General features: G+C 38.5%; 1 protein-coding gene across 1 annotated transcript in view; it reads left to right on the forward strand.

Moving 5' to 3' along the window:
• Positions 1–2,212: 2,212 nt before the first annotated feature.
• Positions 2,213–22,583, forward strand: part of LOC131160301 (polypyrimidine tract-binding protein homolog 3-like) — a 40,900-nt gene continuing 20,529 nt past the window's right edge. Inside the window, exons 1-3 of the mRNA XM_058115831.1 lie at positions 2,213–2,432; positions 5,709–5,814; positions 5,935–6,006. Of these exons, the coding sequence (XP_057971814.1) occupies positions 5,758–5,814; positions 5,935–6,006 (129 nt within the window). The 5' untranslated portion in view covers positions 2,213–2,432; positions 5,709–5,757. The remainder of the gene's footprint in view (positions 2,433–5,708; positions 5,815–5,934; positions 6,007–22,583) is intronic.

Below are 22,583 nucleotides of genomic sequence, written 5' to 3' on the forward strand. Positions count from 1 at the left end.
TTCTTAGTTCATCTCTTATTTCCTGGTGTTCTAAAAGGCAAATGACAGTATCTAGATCCTCAGGTGAATATAGGGCTATGACATCTACTACATGTGAGCTGGTTTAGTCAGTGTCTTTACTTAAGCATCTCCATGTTTCTCATCCGCAATTTGTAGCTTTATACCGTGATAACCAAGTTGCTATGCACATTGCATCGAATCCAGTTTTTCAAGAACGAACCAAACATATTGAAATAGACTGCCATTTGGTATGGGATCATGTTTAGTCTGGTTTTTTTTCATTTGCTTTATATGCCTTCACGTCATCAACTAGCAGGTTTCTTTACTAAAGCTTTGGATTCGAATGCCTTCCATTCGTTACTTGCCAAGTTGGGCATGGTTAACATACACTATCCAACTTGAGGAGGCGTATTATGATTAGCAACAGTAGCATCTCACGGTTAATAGCAACAACAATAGCAACTCATAGCTAATAGCAGCAACATCTCATAGTTATAGTTTAGTTATTGAATTGTTAAGTTTTCTGTTATTGAATTGTTGTATATACCCTGTTGTAAGCTACTGTTTAATGCAATGAAACTAAAATATTTTTCATAAATTTGATGTATATAGTGAAGAGAATAAAAGAAGAGTCAAGAGATGAAAGGTTATGACAAAATACTATGTTTTCATTTGTACTATAGTAGTTGTGTAGTGACATGAGAAGCATATTGCTATAGAACCCACATGTGATGACTTGGATACTTTGGAAGTAGTAACGGTTAGAGATTTAAGACGTCTCTATGGAGGGAGTGGGAAGATCCAGTGCTTTTGCTTCATTGAGTCTACAACCAAAAAAGAAATAGAGGAGTTCAGACGTGATTGTGATGATTTTGCGTCGGATGGTTGATTCCATGACCAAGTTTCTGAATAGTGAACCTTATGTGAAGAAGCTTACTACTAAGATGGTTCTAGACGAACCGATCAAAGTTTCAGAGTTGGATCAAATGCAACTTTTAAAAGCTACGAATCTATTAATGCACGATGAGGGGAAATTCGAGACACTCTGTGGACTTCTAGAGGAGTTAAAAAAACAATACATATTTGTTGCATCTTGATTAACATGATCTATGTGACTTTAGTAGATGAAGTTATATAAATATTTTGACTGATGTTGTATTTTCAATTTTTCGTTATTTGTAATTTTTTTCTATAATTTTTTGGCACTGCATTTAGGTTTGGAGAAGTTGATGTTGAATTTTTGATTTTTAGTTTTGTAATTTTCATGAAAAAAAGAAAAAATATCTTTCCTTGGTAAAACATGACCTTAATTTTTTGGTTGTACATTAATTTTGTTTACTCTTTGTAATCTTTAGTATTTTTTAAATGGTGAGAATATTTACGAGTACATTATTACATAAGATGATTAGAAATTAAATTAAACATGCCCAAATCCATACCCATTACTTAATGTGATCCAAACAATAAATTTGGATTTGATTTGGAATTCCATTTTGATCTCACAATTTAGCCAAACCTTGGACTTGGAATTCTATTGAATTCAAATACCAATCCAACATTTATAATTCCAATTCAATTTCAAATCCATGCATCCAAACACTATCTTAGAGATATTTGTCTTCTATAATGCAGATATTATTGAGAGTTATTCAATTCATTAATGCATAAATTCCTAGAACAATCGAGAAAATATTCATGTATTTAAGAAAAACTTTAATAACTTGTAAACTATGATTAGTGGGTAAAAAAAAATTACAATATCTTCTCACTCAATTCAGAGAAACTCAACGATTTTGGCAAAGTTGCAAGATTGCCGAATTCTCTTCTCTCTTCAAAGTACAATTTACTAAATAATCCCCTCAAAACGTCCTTTGCAGTTTGCCCTTAATATTTTAAATGGCTAAACAGGAATATCAATTTTTTTTTTAAACACAAAATACCCTTAGGAAAAACCTATACCAATCACAAAAAGAAAGAGCAAATTGACTTTATACATGAAAGGTCCATCTCTACAACAATTATACGAGAATAAAATAGTTTACATAGTAGAATAATAATTCAATGGAAGACTTATAAACGTGCAACCATTCACCCCATTATAAAATGAGAGACATATATAAATAATAAATTTAATTTGGTGCAAACAATATAAATTCTATGTTACTTAATTTGTCGTTAAAGTATTAATACCCATCTTGTTATTGGCGTGCTCGAAATATTTATCTTAGAACCGCCGCTCGTCTGAGTAAAATCAGCACGTGCGAGCAAATCTTAGCTGTTGAGCGAACGATCCGCCCATCTTTAGGGCTACCAGTCGGGAGCACGAAAGCAAGGAGGAGGACTGAAGAACATGCGCGCCAGCTGATTCATACCGAACATTTTCAAATCTCTCAGCTCGCCATACCCCAGCTTCTCCATCTACTGCGCTCATTGTAAGCTCTCGTAGCTTCGCCAAAGCTCTTTTCTTTTTTCCCGCTTCTATTCTGGCAAAGGCGCCCGTTGAATCTTCACTCAGTTCAACGCGTGTTTAGGATGTTAATTCTAAGAATGGGGTCTTTCTCACGCAATAACAGCTTTTCTAGTTAATTTGAATTGGGTTGTGGCTAGGATTCATGTGATTTTTTTTTTTTTTTAAATAAAATTTATTTATTTATTTTTTACCGTTTAGTTTATGTACCGATGGTTACTTTTTTTTTTTTCTTTCTAAATGTTTCTCTTTTGGGCTATACGCGGTTAATTCAAAAGTGTTTTTATTTTTTATTTTTTATTTTTTTATGGTTTTTGGATAAGAATAAATATATTAACAGAAAAAAATGAAGTGGCTATACAAGGAGAACAAGATGTTCTCCAGAAGAACAACAAAGGAAAATCTAACAATTACAGAAGAGCTGCCCTTCAATCTCTTTGAAGGTCAGCCCGCGCACCCCCCCCCCCCTCCCCCACCCCAAACAAATGAGACCAAAAAGGGGCAAGAAACACAATTCCTTCCCACAATAATGAGGGAAGATGTGCGATCCTTGAAAATTCTCAACTTCTTCTTAATCCAAGTGGTCCATTAAGTAGCAAAAACTAAGCATTTCCATATGACTTTTTCATTTTTTTTTTTTTTTTTTGGGATTTTTCTGAAACCCCAATATGTCACTTGCAAGATTCTCCCATGGCTCAAAGAGCTACCAAAGCTTCAACAAAACAAGAGAAAAGGGCACCCCTAAGTTCTCCCTGGAGAATGAAGGAAGAGCACCGTGCATTTGTTTCATTGGACTCGTGGCACGTGGAGGCGTGGAGCCCATATTATGGTCAATAGCCTTGTAAGGTCTTCTACACTAACAAGTCATGCAGAAGACCGTAGCCTTCCAAATGACATGGGTATGAGGAAAATGATTGGTAGAGGGAGTTTTTAAGAGATGAAAGAAAAAGGATTTAGTAGCAAAGAGGCTTGAAAATCTCCCTTTGAAACTCTAGCATCATCCCTATTTGATGCAACAAAGGAATCCATGACAGTGGTCAAGGTGGCGAGTTCATTAACCTCTCTTTCATTAAGGTTATGAAGGAAGAAAATGAAAATCCAAAGAAAGGAACCCCCTCCAAAGAAAAGAAAGAACAGTGCAGTGGAAAGAGTGGAAATCTTAAAAAGATAAGGCACCATCATCCCCACTCCCCAGTGATCTCTCACCATTCCAAGTATCCTCCCAAAACTTAACCCTATTGCCATTGCCCACTCTGAACTGGGTAAGAGGAAAGAAAAATCAAGCAACTTAGGAAACAAACTTTTAAGTGTGTGCATGAGAAACAATGCCTCCTTGTCTAGTGTCTCCGCCATTTTGGTTTACCCCATACTTAACTTTTTATTATGTTGTGCGGTAGGAAATTAACCTTAAGAGGAACCTTGACAACCATTTGAACTACATTTCCTAGGCCTAGGCCCCTTCCGATTTGGGTCTCCTAACTGTCTCCTAGCTAATTAGGTGGTTTCTTTTAATTGCCTTGTACCTAGACCAAAAGAAGTCACACATTAGCCTCTCAAGAGCTCTAGTGACGTTTGAGGGAACTTTGGAAAGAGATTAGAAATAAGTGGGCAAGTTGGACATGGAAGTACTAATGAAAGTAATAGTACGCCCTCTTCCACCCATCAAACTTGCTACCATCCTTCTCAATCACAAGATCCAAAAAAGGCTCATAATCAGGGTTAGGGGAAGACATAGGAGAGCGGCCAATCTAAAGAGATGCAAACATGCTGCCAATTTAAAGAGTTGCAACCTGCCAATACCTTAAACCTTTCTAAATCCCTATCGCATGCATTAATTCCCACCACCCTGTCATTGGATAGATTTATTTTTTATCCTGAAATGTTTTTTAGTAACTATTTGGAATTTTGCAACATCATCCTCAAGAAACAAAATAATGTATCATTGAATGGAGATGTTAGGCTTCCAACTCCTCCTTCTCAATTGGTAATACTTTGATCACACCCCTCACCCCTCCACTTTGAGTGTGCATAAACATCTTGATTAAAGCATCCACAACCATAATAAACAAAAACAAGGACAAAGGATCCCGTTGCCAAAACCCCAGGAAACACTAAATCACTCCTTCAGTTGACCGTTAATAGTAACCAACATATCGGTCAAGCTCAAGAAACTTTTAAACCTCTTTCTCCACACATCTCCAAAACCTTTCTAACCACAATAGCCAAAAAACTCCAATTCACTATATCTTTGGCCTTCTCAAAATCTAGCTTAAAAACAGGCCTCCTCTTACTCCTCCTCCATCTGTGCTCGACCACCTCATTGACTACCAATATCGCATCAAGGGTTTGTCTCTTTATCAAAAGCAGATTAAGCTCTGGTCACTGTTTCATCCAAATTCTCTCTTGATCTTTTGGATTAGACTTTTAAAGGAATCTTATTGAGTCTAGTGACCAAACTAATAGGCCTAAAGTCCTCACCCTCTTACACCTCTCATTTTTCAATTGAAGTGCTTAAAAAAAGTAGGATGGACACTAGTTCCCACTGCCCCATTATGATGAAATTCCTTAGAGAACCTCAAAGTGTCCTGCATGAACCCCCCAATTCTGAACAAGAGCCATCATGAAACCATCAAGACCAGGAGCTTTTCCCTAAACTCAAACACTACTTTGTTAATTTCTTCAATTTTGGAAGGCCTTTCAAGTCACTGAACATAATTTGACTCAATGGGACTCCAATCAATGCCCTCCAAACTCAATCTATTTGGGTGCTCTTCTGATAGATTCTTAAAGAGACTTGTTATCTCATCTCCAATTTGTTTATGATCCTTCATGAAACTCCTTGAATCTAGCTTTCCAACTCCTATGAGGCCTTCTCTCCTCTCACTGGCCACCTTGTGAAAGAAACCCGAATTACAATCCCCTTCCCTCACTCACTTTGCTCTTGATTTTTGACGCCAACTCATCAGGCATGTCTTCTCTTAATGGCAACACTTTTAGATTTTAGAAATTCCATTCATCGAGCCCAACTTAAATAAACCACTTTAATAAATAAAGGTGAATTTTCATCTTTTAATGTTGAAACAGAATAATGTTAATTTTTTTTTTCTCTGCTTTATTTTTTTTGGCTACTGAATCTGGGATTATAGTTTGCAATGTGATACAGAGATTAAAAGTGGAAGGGGACAAAATAACCTTATCTGTTCTGGTTTTTCTTTTCTGATAATTTGGTTTTAAATTGCAGAAAGCTTTGGTTTCAGCTATTTTTGCGATAGTCACAGTGCTTGGTTGAGATGACAGAGCCTTCCAAAGTTATTCACATTCGCAATGTAGGGCAGGAAATATCCGAGGTACTCTCTCTTGTGTAATTTAGTTTGTTGCAAATAAAATTGGCTTACCCTGCCCTATTTTTTTTTTTGTTTTTTTTTTCTCTCAGCATAAGTTTTATGTGTTTCCTTTTAAACTTGCAGAATGATTTGCTTCAACTGGTCCTTCCTTTTGGAGTTGTTAGTAAATTGGTGATGCTGCGTGCAAAAAATCAGGTTTCTATTTCTCTTACCTGTTTTTATGCAAATTTTTGGGTTAACCATCTATCACCCAGGTGTTATCTACAAAAAAGAAAAAAAAACTATCAATTAATTTGGTCATATGTTTATCCCTCTCGAAATTACGATATATATATTTTTTATAGGCAAAAGGAATAAGTTGACCTTGTTGAATAATTGGGTAATATGGAAGACCTAATCACAATGATAGATCTATCCCTTTATTTATAATACATGTCAAAGTACATACCAATAACCATAATTCCCTTACTAACTCTCATTTATTAACATAAAACTAACACACTAATAATGCTAAATGACTAAGATAACCATCAATACTCTCCCTCAAGCTAAAATATATATATATATATATATATATATATCATATGCTCCTAACTTGTTATAAAATAATTTAACATGAGCATCCCCGAAGGCTTTGGTGAATGAATCAACAAGTTGCAAATCAGACTTTACATTGAGTGGTGGTAATGAGCTTCTGCACAAGTTTCTCTTGAACAAAGTGGCAGTCAACTTCCATGTGTTTTGTCTGCTCATGGAAGCTTGTGTTGGAGACAATATGAATGGCAGCTTGATTGTGGGTCTTCTGTTAGAAAGAGATTTGACCTAATCTTCATAAGTATATCCCTGAATATGAGTGAGATCTTGATCCTGATATAAGAGATCTCTCCTAGGTGCACCTTTGAGATATCTCAAGATGGAACTTATTGTATCCCAGTGATTTTTTCTTGGAGAATCAATAAACTGACTTATAACACTTGTTGTGAAAGATATATTTGGTTGAGTGAGTGAGATAATTCAGCTTTCCAGCTAGTTTCGATATCATCTTGGGTTGGACAACAAATCACCCATATGTGACACTAACTTACTGTTAGAACCCATAGGTGTATCAATGGGGTTGGATCCCTACAATCCAATCTCATATAAGAGATCACGAACATACTTCCTCTGTGACAAGACTATTCTTGTACGAGATCTCGATACTTCTATACCCAAGAAGTACTTCAATGGTTCCAAATCCTTTGTCTAAAACTTAGTCTGTAGAAAATGCTTTAAGCTCTAAATACCTTGTTTGTCATCACCAGTGATCGCAATATCATCCACAAGCATGATAAGCAGAATCCTTTCGGATGGAATATGACGGTGAAATATAGAATGATCTACTGAACACCTTTGAAGTCCAAACTGAAGTGCTACAACGCTGAATTGACCAAACTATGCTATGGGAGATTGTTTTAAACCATATAGTGACTTCTTGAGTTGGCACACCAAGCTTGACTCTCCCTGAGCAACAAAACCAAGTGGTTGCTCCATATAGACCTCCTCCTAAAGATCACCATGTAGGAAAGCATTTTTCATGTCTAACTGGTGTAAAGGTTAGTAATAGGTGGTGGCTGGGGTGATGAACAAATGTATTGAGGCAATTTTGGTGATAGGGGAGAGAATGTGTTTGAATAGTTTAGGCCATACACCTGAGTATGTCCTTTAGCAACAAGGAGGGCCTCCAATAGAGCTATGGAATCATTTGGATTGACCTTCATAGTGTACACCCAATGACAACCAACCACAGACTCAGAGGAAGAGGTACCAACTCCCAAGTATCATTATCTTGTATGCATAATCTCTTCTATCATTGCATTCCTCCACCTAGAATGGGTTAGGGATTTAGAAAGACTTTGGAAGAGCAATAGAAGATATAGTACTAACAAAATAGTAGTATGAGGGTGACAAGAAATCATAAGAAACAAAATTAGAGATTGGATGTTGGATACAAGTGCCTTTACCTTTTTGAATAGCAGGAGGATCAACCACTTGGGGAGGAGATCATGGCGTAGATATTTTGATTAAATGAATGACCTAACTTGAAGATTGGTCTCTCCCTCAATTTATAATACAAATCAAATACATTATAATGACCATAATACCCTTACACATTCTCAATAATTAACATACTAACCAAAAGGTTGGTAGAATTTGGATTCTAAGTGTGATCGTTGGAGGGGTCTGCAGGATCGAATCGTAGAATTGGATCAAGAATCCTAAGATTCTACTTCAATGTAAAATAAATATTAAAAAATTATATATGTGGGAACTTTATGACATGTCTTAAGACTAAAAACATAACTTTGTAATTATAAGAAGTTAAAAATACAATAAAAAGTTCAAACAATAAAAAGAAGAAGAAGAAGAAGAAGAAGAGCAAGAAAAAGAGAAGAAGAAGGAGAAAAACAGTGCTCACTATTGAGCCTTTTCAAGAGGCAAAAAATTTGTTTCAAAGCATATCTCTGCAGCTATGCTGGGCTAGCTGGCTTGGCTCTTTTCTTGGCTGCTGCTGATTGAACAAGATCTCTGTGTTGAAGATGCCTGATGTGTTCTTGTCGAACACTAAAGAAGGAAGAGGATTGAGGACTGAGTTTTTGTTGAACCCTAGGTACACTGGTTGTTGAACACCAAAGAACTGTTGATCAAACAGCAAGACTGCTAGCTGCTGCTGATCAAACGCCAGTCACCAGATGGAGGGCTCTCTAGTTGCCAAACAGGAGAGAAATTCAGGTGCTGGGTTGCTAAAAATTTCAATGAGTAGAGGACTGATGTGTCGAACTCCAGGGAAGTTAGGTGTAGACTCCGCTGAATTTGTTCATTGATGGGAGGCTGGGAGCCATTTTGCCCCAGTTTTAGAAGACTTTGGACCAAACATAAGCCTTTGTGGGTCTTTGGGTGAACAAAAACATGTGTTGGGCCACATTATTGAAGCCCAAAAAGGAAAAAAATTCCCAATCTAGGTAACAGAGTAGTATTTATGATTCGACTTATGATTCTACGATTTTGACTCTACAATTCTACTGATTCTTTTACGATTCTACTTGATTCTGATTTTTGTTGTGACTTGGATTGTTTGGGTGAATCTGGATCATAGAATCGTACAATCCTATGATCCAGATCGCAATTTTAATAACCATGATACTAACACACTTAATAATAATACTAAAAGACTAAAATAACCTTAAACACTCCACCCCCCCTTCCCCCCCAAAAAAAAAGTTGGAACATAAATATCATAAGCTCTAAATTTAACACAAGCACCCCCCAAAGCTTTGGTTAACAAATCAACAAGCTGCATATCGGACTTCACATAAGTGGTAGTAATGAGCTTCTGCACAAGTTTCTCCCGAACAAAATGACAATCAACTTCACTGTGTTTCGTTTGCTCATGAAAGACTGGTTTGATAGCAATATGAAGAACAACTTGATTATCACACATCAACTCCATAGACTGAGAATGTAAAAAACTCAATTCTTCCAACATGTTTTTCAACCAAACAAGTTCATAAGTAGTGTGAGCCGTAGCTTTATACTCTGATTCAGCACCTGACCTAGCAACCGTAGTTTGTTTCTTACTTTTCCAAGAAACCAAATTACCACCAACCAAGATACAGTATCCAATTGTGGATATTCAATCATAAGGCAACCTAGTTAAATCTGCATTTCTATATCCTTGAATATAAGTGTGACCCTGATCTTGATATAAAAACCTCCTTCGAGGTGCACCTTTGAGATATCTTAAGATACGAATTACTACGTCCCAGTGACTTGTCCTCAGAGAATCCAAAAATCGACTCTTAATACTTGTTGCAAAAGATATGCCCTCGAGTGACTATGAGAATTCACTTTCCAACAAGTCTCCGGTATTTTCTAGAATCAGGCAATAAATCACCTATATTTGGCGCCAACTTTCTGTTAGGGTCGATGGGTGTATCAACTGGTTTGGATCCCAATAGTCCAGTTTCATCGAACAGATCAAGAACATACTTCCTCTATGACAAAATAGTTCAATACAAGATCTAGGCACATCTACACCCAAGATTTTCAATGGTACCCAATCTTTGGTTTGAAACTTAGTCTAGAGAAAATGTTTTTGACTTTGAATACCTTTATCATCATTACCTATAGTAACAATATCATCCACATACACAACAAGAAGGATCCTACTCGATGAAGTATGATGATAAAACACGAGGTGATCCACTACACACCGTCGAAGCCTAAACTCAAGTACTACAACACTAAATTGGCCCTTCTTGAGTTGACACAGTAATCCTGATTCCCCCTGAGTAACAAACCCAGGTGGTTGCTCCATATAGACCTCTTCCTCAAGATCACCATGCAAGAAGACATTTTTCACATCAAATTGATGCAGATATCAGTGATAAGTTGTAGCCAAGAAGATGAACAAACATACTGATGTAAGTTTGGCAATTGGAGAAAAAGTGTCGAAATAATCCAAACCATACATCTGAGTATACTCCTTAGCAACAAGACGTGCCTTCATACGAGCCACAAAACCATCAGGATTGACTTCAACAGTGTATACTTAGCAACAACCAACCACAAACTTGTCAGGAGGAAGAGATACCAAGTCCCAAGTACTATTGCCTTGTAAAGCATTCATCTCTTCAACCATGGCATTCCACCACCTAGAGTGGGCTAAGGCTTCCGAAACAGATTTAGGAAGGACAACAAATGATATAGCAGGTAACAAAACAATAATAGGAGGATGATCAGAATTCATAACAAAGTCGGAAATGGGATGTTGTGTATACATGCGTTTACCTTTCCGGACAGCAATGAGAGGATCAACATCGTGAGAAATATGATCATCAGATGAGGAAACCAAAGGTGTGGTAGTAGAAGCTAGAGGGGACTCGCTTCCTTGGAGTTGCGGCCGTGAATACACTTGCAAATTTGGATGATCGAGACAATGAGAAGGACTCGAACTGCATGGAGACACATGTGGTTGATTGGGCAAGGACAACAAACTAGAATTTGGAAAATTAGGCAGAGGATGAGACTCATTGAGATCAAAAGCACTTAGGGACTGGATGTAGCAAGGTGTAGACTCAAAGAAGGTAACATCTGCATAAACAAAGAAGCGATGTAGTGTAAGACTGTCACAACAATATCTCTTTTGAGTATATATGAGTAGCCCAGAAAGACACATTTTGTAGCCCCAGGATCCAACTTATCCACCCTGGGAGTTAGTTGATGAACAAAGGACACAATCCTGAATATATGAGGAGGTAGAGAGAATAGGTGAATTAGGAAAGAAAATGGAGTAGGGAATATAACCACTAAGAACAAAGGTTGACACAGTAGTCAAAAAGGCACGCCTAGGCATGAGGCTCTGAGGGGCAACGAGGTTAGTGCCTCACTAGGGTTGAGGCGAGGTGACCTTCAGGAGGAGGCGCAGCAAGGCATAGTGAAGCACATTGATGCCCAAGGCATAGTGAGTCATTCCTTGAGATATCTGATCTTTTTAACTCCATTTTTTTTTTAACCTTTTAAGAAAGAAAATGCAAGGCTTTGGCAGATGTAGCCAGAGTCAAAACCTTCGAACTAGCCCTAGACCTAGCCCGAGCTAGAGGCTTTGACTCGAACTAGCAGGTCCAGTCTTTGTCTTCAAGCCTTTTAACTAGCACGAAACACCTTTGTCTTCACATCTTTGAGTCTTTGAGTCTTCCCCAGCAAGAGAGCCTTTGCAAAAGACCTTTGTCTTCGAGGTTCGTGCCTTCGAACTCATACAACCTTTGTCTTTAAGCCTTCAAACCAGCATGAAACACCTTCATCTTCAAGTCTTCGAGCCTTTGCCAACAAGAGAGCCTTTGCAAGAGCCCTTTGTCTTCGAGGTTCGAGCCTTCGAACCAGCACGACCATCGTCTTTGAGTCTTCGAGCCTTTTGCCTGTGAGAGAGCCTTCACCATAGCCTTCAAACACGCGAGAGGCTTTGAGCTAGTGAGAGACGTCATCAGCAGTCTTCGTGAGTCGTCAGGCTGCTTCAAACTCATAAGTTGTCTTCGTCTTCTTGTTCTTGTTCTTGTTCTTCTTCTTCTTCTTCGTGTTCCTTAGGGCTCAGTATTTTGCTGCTGCTGCCTGCTTTTCGCTAGTTATAGATTAACTTGCATTAAGCCATTAAGTTAATATTCTATAATATGTAATTAATTATGTAGTTTAATGCAAGTTTATAATTAATATATAATGTTTTTTAACTGAATTTAGCTGCCATTTTGTTTGGAAATATAGTATACAAACTATACATTTTCCTGAATTTAATTTATTTATCAATTTAAGATTATTTTTTATTTTTGAAATATAGTATACATTGTTTTTGCATTTAGGATACTAGGGATTAAATCTTGCTATTGATGTGTTTATATATCAATTACCCATCAAATAGGCATTGTACACAAATTTTAATAGTTGTGCGTGTCACCTTCGTGAGGCGTGCGCCTTCGCCTTGGTTCCAAGTATCCTTTGTGCCTCGGTGCGCCTTATGCCTTTGACTACTATGGGTTGACATCATGTTGATAAGATAGTAAACAATAAGTACAATACCACTCCAAAACACTTTAGGTACATGCATTTTATAAAGTAAGGCGCGAATGATTTCAATGATATGCTTATTTTTCCTCTTTACAACCCCATATTATTGAGGAGTGTGGGCACAAGATGATTGATGAACGATACTAGACTGAATCATATAAGTAGTGAATTGAGTACTAAAATACTCTTTAGCATTATCACTTTGAAGTATTCGAACTGGCATACCTAATTGAGTCTTTATTTCATAACAAAAGGCACAAAATATATGAAACAACTCAGAATGATCTTTTATTAAATATAGCCAGGTCGTCCTTGAATAATCATCCACAAAGGTTACGGAGTGTTGGAAACCCAACTTGGACACAATTCTTCTAGGACCCCAAACATCAGAATGGACTAATATGAGAGGGCTTGTAGCCTGTTTATTGACTTGGGAAGCAAAAGTGACACGATGATGCTTTCCTAATTGAAAAGACTCACAATGAAGACTAGACACAAAACTTAAATCAGGAACAAGACGTTTCAACTTTTCCAATGAAATATGACCAAGGTGACAATGAATTTGAAGAGGTGTGACAACAGCAGTATAGGCGGTAGAAGGAAGATTGAAAGAAAACTTGGGAATATGCAAAAGAGAAGGGAGAGAAATAGAAGAAGTGGGATTATCAGTCGCAATTCCCTTGATGACAATGATGGATCGATCATCAAGAAACATGGTAGATTTGCAGGATATTGAAGATTGGAGAAGAAATTAGGTATACCTGTGATATGATCAGTGATAGCGGAGTCTATAACCCAAGGACTAGGATGAGAAGTATTGGATGATAGGAATGCTATGGGGTTATCTATTTGGGCAAGAGATAATATTGGACGAGAAGTTTGTTGTGATGCTTGATATTGTTGGAACTAAAAATTACTCTTCCTCTGACATAGATACAATACATTGCCCCCTACTTGGCCCTAAAGGCGTGGAGTTGATGGTGACTGCATTGGTTACCACCCAAAGGTGTGGAGTTGGAGGTGGTTGTATTGTCTACACGTGAAGGCTTACCATGGAGATCTCAATATTGCTCAATTGTATGATTACCTCGCCCACAATGTGTGCACTTGTGAGGAGTACCTTTACCTCGTTCATCTCTACCACCAGGACCACTCAAACCGCTTTGATAACTTCTGCAGTTGTTTGGTAGAGAACTAGAATCTCCATGTCTAGCAAAGGCTGTCCTCTCAGAGCCAGGTGCAAGAGCAAGAGGATGTGTGGTAAAGGAAGCACGAAGGACGCGAGAATAAACATTGGCAAATGATGGCAACTCTGCACTTCTAATTTGGGACCGGATTGCCTCAAGCTCAAGTCTCAAGCTTGCTAGAACCCAAAGAACTGTCATATCCTCCCTCTGCTTCTACATCTCATGAATGTTGACAGTTATAGGTTGCATGATGTTAACCTCCTCATGAATACGTTTCGTTTCTCCAAAATAATCTGCAATGCTCTTGTCTCCTTGCCGTAACTAAAAGTACTCTTGGAATAAATCTTACATCAGTGTAATGTTACTAGTGTATAGAAGCTTGGGATAATCTCAAATATCCTTGCATGTATCTAGATGCATGCACATCCGTGCAATTTGGGGCCCCATCGAATTCCACATAAGGGAAACAATCAAGGTATCTTCCTAAATCCGCCCTTCTTTTCTCTTCTCATCAGAAGGATCAGATTGGAGCAAGTGGTTAGATTTTCCTAATCCTGCTATATAAACCTTAACAGCCTTGGACCATTGAAGATAATTCTTTCCATCCAACTTTTGAGTTGTATTTGTGGCAGCAATGAAGGAAACATGTTTTTGGGATTCATAGACTCCATCCCAACACTCACAAACCAACAACCACACCAATGTCAAACAAGAAGAACAATCAAAACAAATTGGGACAACTACGAATGATGTGAAGCACCAAAACAACCACGGACAAGGTAATCCACTTACAAATTGATATAGCATTGCCACAGCCTCACAAATCAACTCATGAACACTGCCATGCTCCAAGAAACTCACAAAAAAGCCTTTATGAACACCAAACAACATTTAACAAATTACCATGAATACTTGAAAAAGGTTGGATCTTTGAGCAAAAAACATGCCCAACAACTTGATAATATGGTCTAGGGAAGGAATCAGAACATGGTGGAGGAAAAATTTAGAAAAAGATGGTCAGACTCTTTCTCATGCTCTGGTGCGTGGAGTTGGGACTGCCGGCATTCCGCTGGCACGTGGCAGCATGTGGGACACTTTCTGGTGATTGGATTTTGTAGGGTTAAGTTTCAGAGGGTTCTATTTTAGACTATATGGTTGGTTTTGTGAAATAATGAAGGGTTCAGGTGGATCTAAGAGGGGCAGCAGCGAGAGCGTGTTTTCCAGCAATGACTAAGTGTGATAGGGTTTAGTTTGGATCTATACCATGTTGAGATTTTGATTAAATGAATGACTTAATTTGAAGATATGTCTCTCCCTCTAATTATAATACAAATCAAATACATTCTAATAACCATGATACCCTTACTAACTCTCACTTATTAACATACTAACATACTTAATAATAATACTAAAAGACTAAAATAACCCTTAATAGAGGGAATTGGAGGCGTAGAAGTAGAAGCTGATGGAGACTCTCCTCCCTTGATTTGCTGTGTATACTTATAGATTGGGATGATCCAAGCAACGGGAATGACTCAAACTAAATGAAGCTGTAGGAACATTGGACAGAGGGATTAAGTTAGGATTAGGAAGACTGGGTAGAGGAAGGGACTTATCAAGGTCATCATAACTCAAGGAATCAGAATAGTCCGGTGTAGACTCAAAAAATGTGATATCAGCAGAGACAAAGAATCAATGTAAAGTGGGGCTATAACATCAATAACTTTTTTGAGTATAGGAACAACCTAGAAAAATACATTTGATAACACGAGAATCTAATGTATACTTTCTTGGATTTAACTAATGAACGAAGGACACGCAACCGAATATATGAGGAAGAGAGAAAAAAGGAGCCTTAGGGAAGATAATCGAATGTGGGATTTTACCACCAAGGACAGAAAATGGCATCTTATTGGTGAGAAAGCAAGCAGTGAGCACAATACATCACTCTAAAAAACGTTGGGGACATTCATCTGATGCAATTGGGTTTGGGTGACTACAAGAATATGTTAATTTTTCCCCCTCGCTACTCCATTTTGTTGTGGAGTGTGGGTGCAAGATGACTAATGAATCATGCTAGAGTTAGTTCCATAGGTAGTGAATTGAGTACTGAAGTACTCCTAGCATTATCACTACGAATTATCTAGACTGGCATATTAAATTGAGTCCTTATTTGAGAACAAAAGGCACAAAAAATATTAAACAACTCAGAATAATCTTTCATTAAATGCAACCAAGTTATTTCGGAGTGGTCATTGACACCTAACTTTGACGTGACATGACTAGGACCTCAAACATCGAAATGGACTAACATGAAAGTGCTAATGGCTCTTTTATTGACTTGGGAGGCAAAGGGAACATGATGATGCTTTCCTAATTGACAAGACTCACAGTCAAGGTTAGACATGAAACTCAAAGTAGGAACTAGCTGTTTTGACTTGTTCAATAATGGATGAACAGGGCGACAATGAATTTGATGTGGTGTGGCAGTGACACTATAGTTAATAGGAGAAGAGAGCGACTCAAAGTAGTAAAATCCACCAGCCTTTTGTCCTGTGCCAATTGTCTTCCTTGTCTTTAGATCCTGAATAAGAACAGAATTAGGAAAGGTCATAGAGCAATTTAGTGACTTTGCAATTTTACTAACAAACATGAGGTTAAAGAGGGATTTAGGAATGTTAATAAGAGAACAAAGAGAGATGGATGGAGTAGGATTTATTGTTCTTATTCCCTTAAAAATAGCAGTGGACCTATTAGCCAGGGTAACTTGTGGTAGATTTTTAGAATACTAGAAAGTAGAAAAGAAGTTGGTGACACCTATCATATGGTCAGTAGTAGTAGAGTCGATAACCCAAGGGCTAGTGGGAGAAATACCGGATGACATATAGACAGTATGGTTACTTTTCTAAGCAAAAGATGCAATATGATAAGATGCTTGTTGGGGTGCCTGAAACTATAGGAACCTTGAATACTCCTCCTTTTAGACAGTTATAGTGCGTTGTTCACTCAAACAAGTAACTGACAGCAAAGACACTTTTGGGATTTGGGAATTCCATCCAACACGTACGACCTCAATAGAGCAGCAGATAAAAAATGCACAGCAAACAACATGTTTTTCGAATTCACCAACTTGATCCCAACATACACAAACTTTGACATCTGATGCAAACCACAAGCCCATGATGTACGAATCTAAAACACAGAAAATACCACTGTTTCAGGCCCAGTAAACTCAATAAACATTGACAAACAGCTTCTGGAAGCATCAAACAACCATTCCTTGGGTGGTGCACATGAGCATTTAAAAAAGGTGAGATCTTTGGACAAAAAACATCATGAAAAATTTCAATAATATGTTTATAGAGGGATTCGAGCACTGCTGGATGAATTCAGGCCAGAAAAAGCCTGAAATTGGCTTGATGCGTTGGCGCGTGGGGCTCTGGCAGCCTTCGACTAGCGCGTGAGGGCACATAGGAGATTGTTAGGAGATGGGATTTCAGTTAGGAGATCGGCACTGTCTGTGTGCGACTATGGTGTTGTTTTTGCAAAATCTATAGTGGATTTTGTGTTCCTAAATTGGCAGTTGACCAGTAAATTTCTGCCGACTGCTCTGGCTTCTGGAAGCTGCTGTCTGTTTTTTTCGGGCTCTATTGTTGCCTGAAATTCTTCTATGATAATAGATGTGCAACGGATTTAGTGTTTTAGGCTTAGGTTCAATTCACTTTCATTAAGGACACATAGATTTTATGTGCTGCATTGGTGGCCAATGAGGTAGTAGAGGAGAGGAGGGGCAAGAAGGGGCTTATCTTCAAGCTGGCTTTGAGAACAAGTTTGAGTCCAAGCAAACAGCCTCTGCATAAAAAGCAAGGGTAAGGTTGCGTACACTATGACTATGGTCCTCCCTTACCTCCGCAAAGTGGGGAGCCTTATGGTGTGGGGATACCCTTCTTCTTCTTCTTTTTCGTCTTCTAGCATTGAAGATCAACTTGTTCAAGAGTGGGGTGGTGGGTTTCAATGAGGATGGTAGGGATTTAGATGGGTTTGAGGCCTTGGGAATTGTGCCTACTTTTAGCTGCTCACCTACCTTGGTCTATTGCTTGGTGGTAACCTTAACTCCATTGCTTTTTGAGATCCTTTGATTGAGAGGGTTGGTAGGAGGTTGGGGAGGTTGAAAGGACATACTTATCTTTATGAGGTCATACCTCCCTCACTAGTGCTGCTTTTCAAAGTCTTTACTTTCTCTCTCTTTTCCAAATTCCCGTGTGCGTGGCTAGGATCCTTGAGAGGAGGATGTGTGATTTTCTTTGCTTGGGTTTTGGGGAGAATAAGAGAGATCATCTTGTTAGTTGGGAGGTGGTTAGTAAACCAAAATTGGAAGGAGGATTGGGGCTTGGCATTGTGGTTTCCAAGAGCATCTCTTTGATTGGAAAATGTTTGTGGGGGGTTTTGTTCATAGATTAACTCTTTAATGGCACTAGGTGATTAAAAGGAAATACGGGGCTCAACGGAATGGTTGGGACTCTAGAGGAAGTGGCAATGTTTCTTATCCATGCCCATGAAAGTTTGTGTCCCAAGTTTGTCTTTTCTTCCCCATCACCTGATTCAAAGTTGGGAATGGCAATAGAGTTTGATTTTGAGAGGAGTGTTTGGGTGGGTGAGATCTTTTGGAGATGGTGCCTTGCCCATTGAGACTTTCTATCCTCCCAATGCACCTACCAATGCTTTTTTCTTTTCTTTTTTAAGGGGAGGGGCCTCTCTTTTTTGGGACTTCCTTTTTCTTTATTGAGAAGAAGATAAGAGAGGAGGCACAACTTGGCTCCAAAAAACCAATAGGCAGCAATAAGAAGCTGGACACAAGCAAGGAGCTGAAATGCTTGGAATGTACAATTAATTATGATAACTGGGAGGTTGCACATATTTGGTGGAGGCAACCAATAGTCGGGTGTGTACTAAGCCATGTTAAGGAAACTCATTTCCTAGAATGTGAGGGGATTAAATGACAAAGATAAAAGGAGCCTAATCAAATACTTTCTTAAAGAATGGAGAGGCAACACTGTCTGCTTATAGGAAACTAAAATGGACAATATGGATCAATTCTTAATCAGAGATCTTAAGGGACGGGAGAATTGTGGATGGATCTCCCTTGGTGCTGTGGGCAACGCAGAAGGCATCCTTATTTTGTGGAATCTCACTGTGGTGGAGATGATTGATCATTTCATCAACTCCTCCTCTGTTTCTTGCTTGTTTAAAAATTTAGATGACAACTTATATGGGTTCTCGTTAGGTTCTATGACCCAAGTGAAGGACCTCTCAAGACATTTGTTCTAAACTAAGCTCTTGGAGATTAAAGGACATTGGGATGCACCTTGGGTTACTAGAGGAGACTTCAACATGGTAATGTATCCCCATGAAAGAAGTGGGGGCGGAGTGGAAAACTGATGTATGAGAGAGTTCCTAGGCTTCACCAGTGTGAATGTCCTCATTGATTTCCCTCTTATTGGTGCTACTTTCGCTTGGTCCAACTTTAGGGACCCGCCTTCTGTCCCAATAATTGATAGGTTCCTTATCTCAGTGCATTGGGATGCCTGCTTTCCCAAAACCACTCCGGCCTATGTCGGATCATTTCCCTATCATCATCATCGTTGACACGAGTGGAATCAAATGGGGACCAACCACATTCTGCTTCAAAAAATTGTGGTTAAAGCACAATGGCTTCAGGGGCCTCATTAAGCTCTAATGGTCTAAATTGCACGTTGAGGGGAAAGCCAACTTTGTGCTAGCTTCAAAATTGAAAAGTTTGAAAGAGAAGCTCCAAATGTAGAATAAAAGCACTTTTGGGAACATTCAGGAGAAGAAGACCATTATTTTGAACGACATCATCCTTGATGAGAAAGAGCTAAGACAAGGGCTTAGTCCTGATGAAAAGACAAAAGAGTTTTGTTAAAGAAGGAGCTGATTGAGGCTATTAGCCTATAAGAGATCTCCTGGAGGCAAAAATCTAGAGCCTTATGGATCAAGGAGGGAGACCTGAATACCAGATTTTTCCACTGAACCACAAAAGCCCATCTTAAACTGAACACCATTTCCAACATTGAAACCGGAGAGGACACCTTAACTAAGGAGGACACTAAAAGAGGAATCTACAACGTTTATAAAGCTCTTTACTTTGAACTCAAAAGTTGGAGGCCTGTAGTGGACATCATTGATTTCAAATCTCTCAGCCCTCCACCGTAGAGTGGCTTGAGAGACCCTTTGAGGAAGCTGAAATTATCCAAGCCATTAGAGATTGCAATGGAAACAAAGGAACCCAAGGCAACCAACATTAAGGACTTTCATCCAATTAGCTTGGTGGGAAGTATCTATAATTTCCATGCTAAACTCCTTGCTATGAGGCTTAAAAAAGCCATTCCGGAAGTCATTGGGAAATATCAACATGCCTTTGTGGTGGGAAGACAAATGATGGATGCAGCCCTAATTGCTAATGAGGTAATGGATACTTACTGGAGGGAAAAGAAAAATGGAGTGGTGTGCAACCTCGATATGGAGAAAGCTTTTGATCATGTCAACTAGAACTTCCTTCTCTTTACTCCTAGGAAAATGGGTTTTGGGGAGTTTGGCGTGGTTGGATTGCTCATTGTATCAACACACCAAGCTTCTCTGTGTTAATCAATGGGCAATCCACTGATTTCTTCCACTCCTCCAAAGGTCTAAGACAAGGGTGACCCTCTATACCCCTTTTTGTGCATCGTGGTGATGGAGGTGTTGAGCCTCATGTTGATAAAAGCTATAGAAGGGCTGCTCAAAGGCCTTACAATTGGTAGACATGATAGGCCTATGGAGGTCACGCATCCCCGTTCGCTGATGACATTATAATTTTTTGTGAGGATAACCCTCTCCACATTCTGAATTTAGGATGTATCTTGGCAGGGTTTGAGGTGGTTTTGGGTTTGAAAGTTAACCTTGGAAAAAGTGAAATCATTTGGGTTGGGGAAAATATAGATGGGCCTCTCCTTGCTGGTATTCTGTGTTGCAAAATGGGTGTGTTTCTTATTAACTACTGGTAAGATTTGATTAAAATGAATGACCTAACTTGAAGATAGGTCTCTCCCTCTATTTATAATACAAATTTAAATACATTCTAATGACAATAATGCCTATACTAACTCTCACTAATTAACATACTAGCACTCTCAATAATAATACTAAAAGGCATATATAACCTCTAACACTCCTCAGATTGGAGCATAAATGTTAGAAGCTCCCAGTTTGTTACAAATGAATTTAATAAGAGCACTCCCCAATGCTTTGGTAAACTAATTAGCGAGTTGCATGTCTGACTTCACATAAGTAGTTGTAATGAGCTTCTGCACAAGTTTCTCTTGAACAAAGTGGCAATCAACTTCAATGTGCTTTATCTGCTCATGAAAGACTGGTTTGAAGGCAATATAAAGAGCAGATTGATTATCACATATCAACTTCATAGGCTGGGAATGCAGAAAACCCAATTCTTCCAACATGATCTTCAACTAGACAAGTTCACTGGTAGTGTGAGCCTAGCTTTATATTCTAATTCAGCACTTGACCTTGCCACCATTGCAAGAAGCCAAATTATCACCAACCAAGATACAGTACCCGAGTCCTGCATTTATTCTTATTGTTCTTCTTCTTTGTAAATATTCCCTTCCTCCACATTTCTAATGAAGTTGGTTGTCAATATTTGCCATTCTATGAGAGGTTTTCCCCATGTTTGGTGGCTTGGAATTCAAATTCTAGATTTGGATTTGTATGGTTTTGGATATAATGCAATACAAAATTCTACTTTGTTTCTTCCAAATCCACTCAAATCCAAATCTTAGGTTTGAAATTCGTGCCCCCAAACACAACCTTTGTGTTTTTGTTTCCTTTAGCCAATGCAATCTTTTGACTTTTGTCTTCATAAAATCTCCTCCTTTCCAATCACTTTGGATGCTCTTTCTTCTCGAAAAATCATCACCCTTTCTTGGCAATCTCCTATGTTTCCTCCTAAAGTCCAGCCGTGGTTACCAGAAAATGCTAACACCCTGGCCAACCACAAACTCGTATGAACGTTCTGCAACATGGTCTATTTCCATTTTGGATTGCTAAATATAATGATCAAAAGTTTTAACTAGATATTTCACTTAACATTTTTTTTTTGTTGAAATATGAAATTACTTCACTGTAATTCTATTTTCATTCATAATTAATCAATTTCATAAGAGAAAATCTCTTCTAGATTTAGAAACACCTCAACATCCTCTCCATAATATATGAGTGCTATTACACATTTTTTCACCAATGTATCCATACAAGCATATCTCTAATGTTCCACATCTTAGAGCATGTGCCGTGCTGCAATCCCATTGCCATTCTGCGAATTGTAATGTTTAGCATTCTAGGTAACATTGGGTCCAGCTCCTCCTTCCTCATTCTTGAATTTCCCAAGACTTATTGGTTCCATTTCTTCAACTCCATCTTCAAACCCTTGTGGGGATTGTAATGTTCTGCATTTTAGGTAAGCTTGGGTCCAGCACTTTGGTTTTCTTTAGTAGGTCCTCCTTCCTCATTCTTAGTCTCCAAGTACTACTTTGTTCCATTTCTTCAACTCCATCTTCAATCCCTTGTGTGAACTGTGAGTCTTTAACGTTCTGTGTTCTAGGCAACATTGGGTCCAGCTCCTTGGTTTTATTCCTCCCTCAATTCTTAAATTTCCATAGATTTCTTGGTTCCATTTCTTCAACTCCATCTTCAGTCCCTTGCGGGAACTGTGAGTCTGTAATGCTCTGTGTTCTATGTCACATTGGGTCCAGCGCCTTGATTTTTTTAGCAGGGTGCCTTCCTCATTCTCAAATCTCCAAAGGCTTCTGGTTCCATATGTTCAACTCCATCTTCAATCCCTTTAGTTTGGTGACCATCACAAAGCTAGCATACCATTCCACACTTATCTTCTGTCACCATCGTTGCACTGGGCAT

Source organism: Malania oleifera, chromosome 7 (genome assembly GCF_029873635.1).
Source record: "Malania oleifera isolate guangnan ecotype guangnan chromosome 7, ASM2987363v1, whole genome shotgun sequence".
In the NCBI taxonomy this organism is placed as follows: Eukaryota; Viridiplantae; Streptophyta; class Magnoliopsida; order Santalales; family Ximeniaceae; genus Malania; species Malania oleifera.